The sequence below is a fragment of the Gadus chalcogrammus genome, chromosome 15 (assembly GCF_026213295.1).
Source record: "Gadus chalcogrammus isolate NIFS_2021 chromosome 15, NIFS_Gcha_1.0, whole genome shotgun sequence".
In the NCBI taxonomy this organism is placed as follows: Eukaryota; Metazoa; Chordata; class Actinopteri; order Gadiformes; family Gadidae; genus Gadus; species Gadus chalcogrammus.
Window position 1 is genome coordinate 1,940,070 of NC_079426.1, and position 4,836 is coordinate 1,944,905.

The window sequence follows — 4,836 nt, forward strand, 5'->3', positions numbered from 1 at the left end:
TCAAAGCAACATTATACGTTGAAGGAAGTTGCATTGTTATTGTTTTTTTGTATGTTTTCCCCAAGATAAATTACCTTCTTACTTCTTTGCATTTGGCAGCAATTTTTTTTTTTTTTTCTGAAACTAAACCCAAAACCAGGAAACTGTTAATGGCTGAAAGGAACAGACAAATGGCACCACCTTATTGTTTAACCGCCCCCTTCCCATCCCTGCAGAAACTTCAGAACAATGACAACAATTAAAAATAGAATTGATGGCATCTTGGTTTTGAAGGTGCAATCACGTAGGCTACTGCTATATTTAATAAAGTCAATATTATCATGACATTACATTCCAAAGCAAACACAATGCCAGCTTTATAAATTCAGCATTGGATTAAGACGGATTATGAAACAACAACCAATCGAAGCAATCACTGTAAATGTCTTAAATAAATTAGATAAATATAAAGTTGGAACTAGGAAATATGTGCATACAAAAGGAGAGCAAAATGATCCTAAGATGACATCATCCATTTTTCCATAAAGACGACTTTGCTTTGAAGCGCTTGCACGTCACTACCCTCCCCTTATAACACAGTCACATTGCAAGGTCTTTCTCCGTTTTAACACCCTGCTGTGGGGAAAGCCCCCCACCTGCAGGAGTGGCTGCCATCCTGATATTCCCCCAGAAGAAGAAGTGTTATAAATACCTGGTGGGGGAAGGTCAGCACAGCCCCCACGTTGACATCAATTATCAACGAACGTACACACGAAAACAAAGGTGCTGTCACTATAGGCCCAGCGTGGCGTGTTAGATTCCACACGGCCCTCTCACTGCCAGGTAGGACTGGCGGGGCTTAGGGCCACACAATGGGACGCTGTCAGCGCCGATAACGCCACTTGGGCAATTATGGAACGCCTATATTAAGAGGCATTCAGGTCCTTTGAGAGAGGGGAACAGGAGGTCTCGCTGAGTGGCAGACAGTAATGTGATTTCTTTGAAGGGGGGAATTAACAGCAACAGTATAGCTCTCAGGGCCAGGTTTTGCAAATCCAGGGGTATTTGGAGATGATAATGGGCAAGGCCATGGTTAACCGTAAATTAACAAATCAAATATACATGTTCTGGGGAGGTATTACAGTCACTCCTGTTGAGGTCACCCCCTCTCCCCCACCAACCCTAACCCTATCTGTCGCTCCTTCGTTTAAACCATGAACCATATAGCTTCACAAGAGCAGAACCTGTACTGTGCCCCGAGTTATAATCCTCAACTCAAAACCAAGACGTTAACTTACAGTTTTTCTCAGTCGCTTTGGTACATTTCTCAGATCAGAATTGAAATTTGCAAAACAGTAAGTGCGTTTCTCAAAACAATTCGTAAAAAATAGCAAAACACCATGGATTACCTGCAAAAGCCAGTCTCTTGCTCAAAATCCTTAGTTTGTTTCTCAAAAGTAAATATCTGTGTCCATGAACATGTCGGTGCCATCACAATGACAAGTCTGTGTGTCATTGAGTACGGTTAAGACAGTCAAATTGCTTAGTCATTTTGTCAATATAACAGTGTACTCTGGAGCGATGTTCTGATGTAAACTATGGCTAAAGAATTGAAGACAATTATTGTAAATTGGATGTTACACCTTAGTGTATGTGGGAGATTGATTGCAAGAGTCTGGACAAGATTCACATTTACGCTTTGACTGTTTGTACTGTAATTTGTTGACAGAACATGTCATTACTAGAAATGTGAACATAGGAAAATCTCCTTCGGGTAAACTGTGCATGCATTGCTGTAGGAATTACAGTGCAGTCTTCCTACGCCTCCTGACGTTCCTGTCTGTTGGGCCACAAATTATCACGCAGCCTCACTCCTGTTCCTCTTCTTCTTCTCTCTGGCTGTTGACCCTGTCCAATTCCTTGTCCTTCCATTGTCAGACAATGTAACATTGTGCTGTGCTCCACCTATATATATACTTGCCAGTTCATGGTTCAGGAGATGCACCTTTGAGCTATTTCAGTAAACTGGTTGATCGTTGGCTGATCTAACACTTCACACATTTCCCTTCTTTAGAGAAAGTCAAGATTCTCCTGGTAGAAATTTACCAATTCAGGACACATTTAGAAAAAAAGTCTAATGGAAATGTGCTTGACATATTATGACAACTTGTTCAACCATTTTGCATGTAAAGACTTATGCAATGAACTAATGCCTAAATGTTGTGGAGGTGAGACTATTCAATAGAGACCCATTACAATACATTTTGATCAACATGACATAAGCAAATGATAATGTAGGAAAGAGCAGAGAATTGTACATAATCATTTGCATGAATGTACCAAAGCATTTGCAACTTGTTCAAAGAAATGTGAAACTGCTTTTTTGATGTGCACAAGTGACACAATGATGTGAAGATTGAACAGGTAGTTTTGAGAAATTCAATTCTGATCTGAGAAATGTACCAAAGCGTCTGAGAAAAACTGTAAACAGAATTCTACCATACTTAATTCAGAAAAGAAAGGAGAAAAACAATTTCAGCAACCAAAACGATCCTCTATTCTCGTTGGTTTAAAGGCGGATTAAAAGGCCCTGCACTGTGAAGTCTGCACGAAACGGGGCTCCCAGTGTCTGGCCCCTGAATGTGTCCTGGTCCGTTTGTTTGGTGACACCACCAGCTGGGATCAGGAGTGGTGCGGGACTCATACCAAACACTTGTGTGTCTGGAGTGGACTGGACTAGTCTAAACACACTCTGGGTCCTGAAGGAACCGTTGCAGGCCACTGTTTATTGGCGAGGGGAGGAAGGGTGGGACTGACGGGTGGGACTGGAACTGACGGGTAAGCACCCTTTATATGATCAGCAGGAGCCCATCAACAGCCCCGTCTGATGTTCTCCTTGTCTCGTTCCCTCCGTCCAGTCTGTCCGTGGGCGCGTACTCTCACACTCTGCCCTTAGTAGTCTTACTGTTTATAGAAATAATGACTCAATATTTATAAACGGTTGTCTTTCCTAATGTCATGATTAGGGAGTATTATTCCCCAACATTTCAAAACAGTCAAACGATAATTGTTTCTCAAGCATGAGCTTTAAACTATAGAAGACGTTCTTAAAAAAAAGAGGTTTCGAGAATAAGGTATGTAAATAATATTTAAAATCAGGGGTTCTCAGGTATTTACATTTATCTAGGCCTAAACACATTCAGAGAAAAAATAGTAATAATAATGATAATGAAACATGCCATACACGCTTTAAAGAAAACCTTTTTCGGGATCCTTGATACGTGGAACTTCAGGGGCGATAGGGGCCCGTCCTGGGACTTTTGGCCCCATCTCGGGGCTGTGGGAACTGTCTGAAGTCCTTCAACAGTGTTGCACGCTTACTTTTCATTCATATCATTCTCCTGCAGCTATCGTGAGAGTTTGAGTCAATAGACACCGAGATTAGCCTGAGGCTGGTCTGAGGAATCTTAGATTAATATCTAAAGTCTGAAGGCAGACGAGCACATAACAGGCCGCTTCACTTTGATTCCCTTCGTATTTGTTTTCGACCAATCATTGCTGGAGGCGGGGATCTGTAAGCGCCTAACAAACTTGTCACACAGAAGTAAACCGTAAAGATTTGTCCGTAAAGGTATCAACTCAACTCCATGTCGACTGGCCACTGTAGAAACACACCTTAAATATCCCCCTTTGACTGCTTCGGCCACTCGCGAAAATTTGTTTTACTTCAGCAGAATCTCTATGTCACGAGACAGGGCTAGGAAGGTCAGGAACAGGAACAGGAACAGTGCAAGGAAGGTCAGGAACAGGAACAGGGCTAGGAAGGTCAGGAACAGGAACAGGAACAGGAACAGTGCAAGGAAGGTCAGGAACAGGAACAGGGCTAGGAAGGTCAGGAACAGGAACAGGAACAGGAACAGGGCAAGGAAGGTCAGGAACAGGAACAGGAACAGGAACAGGGCAAGGAAGGTCAGGAACAGGAACAGGGACAGGAACAGGAACAGGGCTAGGAAGGTCAGGAACAGGAACAGGAATAGGAACAGGGCTAGGAAGGTCAGGAACAGGAACAGGAAGGTCAGGAACAGGAACAGGGCAAGGAAGGTCAGGAACAGGAACAGGAAGGTCAGGAACAGGAACAGGAACAGAGCTTGGCAGTTCAGGAACGGGAAAAGGTTTAGGAAGCTACTAAACGGGAACAGGGCTAAGAAGATAAGGAACAGGGCTTGGAATGTCTGGACTGGGATCAGGACTCGGCAGGTCAGGAACGGGAATAAGCAGGTCTGGAACAGGAACAGAGCAGCAAAGAATATAGCTACCAGGCAGCTAGGGAGCAGGTTCTGTAATCCTCTCCATGACACGGTCAATGAGGAGGTCCTGACGCCCTAAGGTACCTTGATAATGGCTGTGGTGTCCATTTCGAGCCTAGGTTCTTGCGGCGATGAATAACGTGAAGCGTGGATGGATTGTACACGCACACACGATATCTTGATAAAAAATTATTTATTCGATCTTTTCCAGTAACAAAAAACGAATCCGATGCATTTGTAAATTAGGTAGACAATATAATCTTGACGAAAAGCGTATCAAACAATCAATTATATCGACAGTAGTGGTCAAAACAGAGTGATTAACCACGCTACCCTCATCCATCGGCCAACCCAAACATTTGGCTGACCCCTTTACTTTATGACCTTTGACCTGTGACGTCAGCCATGACGTCTACAAACACGAAATATTATACAAAATACAAATACGATAATAATACAAAATCATTTCAACATCAACTCTTTTCATACTTCAAAACAAGAATATAAATTCTGCTAAAAGTAAAAAGAAGCGAAATGGCTGTAACAATGG

At 42.7% G+C, this 4,836-nt stretch overlaps 1 protein-coding gene across 1 annotated transcript; it reads right to left on the reverse strand.

The window, feature by feature from the left end:
- Nucleotides 1-3,701: 3,701 nt before the first annotated feature.
- On the reverse strand, nucleotides 3,702-4,394 carry LOC130404905 (cytochrome c oxidase subunit 3-like). The gene is made up of 2 exons (XM_056609850.1): nucleotides 4,371-4,394; nucleotides 3,702-4,259 (listed from the first exon to the last, which is right to left on the reverse strand). The coding sequence occupies exons 1-2, from the start codon at nucleotides 4,392-4,394 to the stop codon at nucleotides 3,702-3,704; spliced, it is 582 nt and encodes a 193-aa protein (XP_056465825.1).
- Nucleotides 4,395-4,836: the final 442 nt, after the last annotated feature.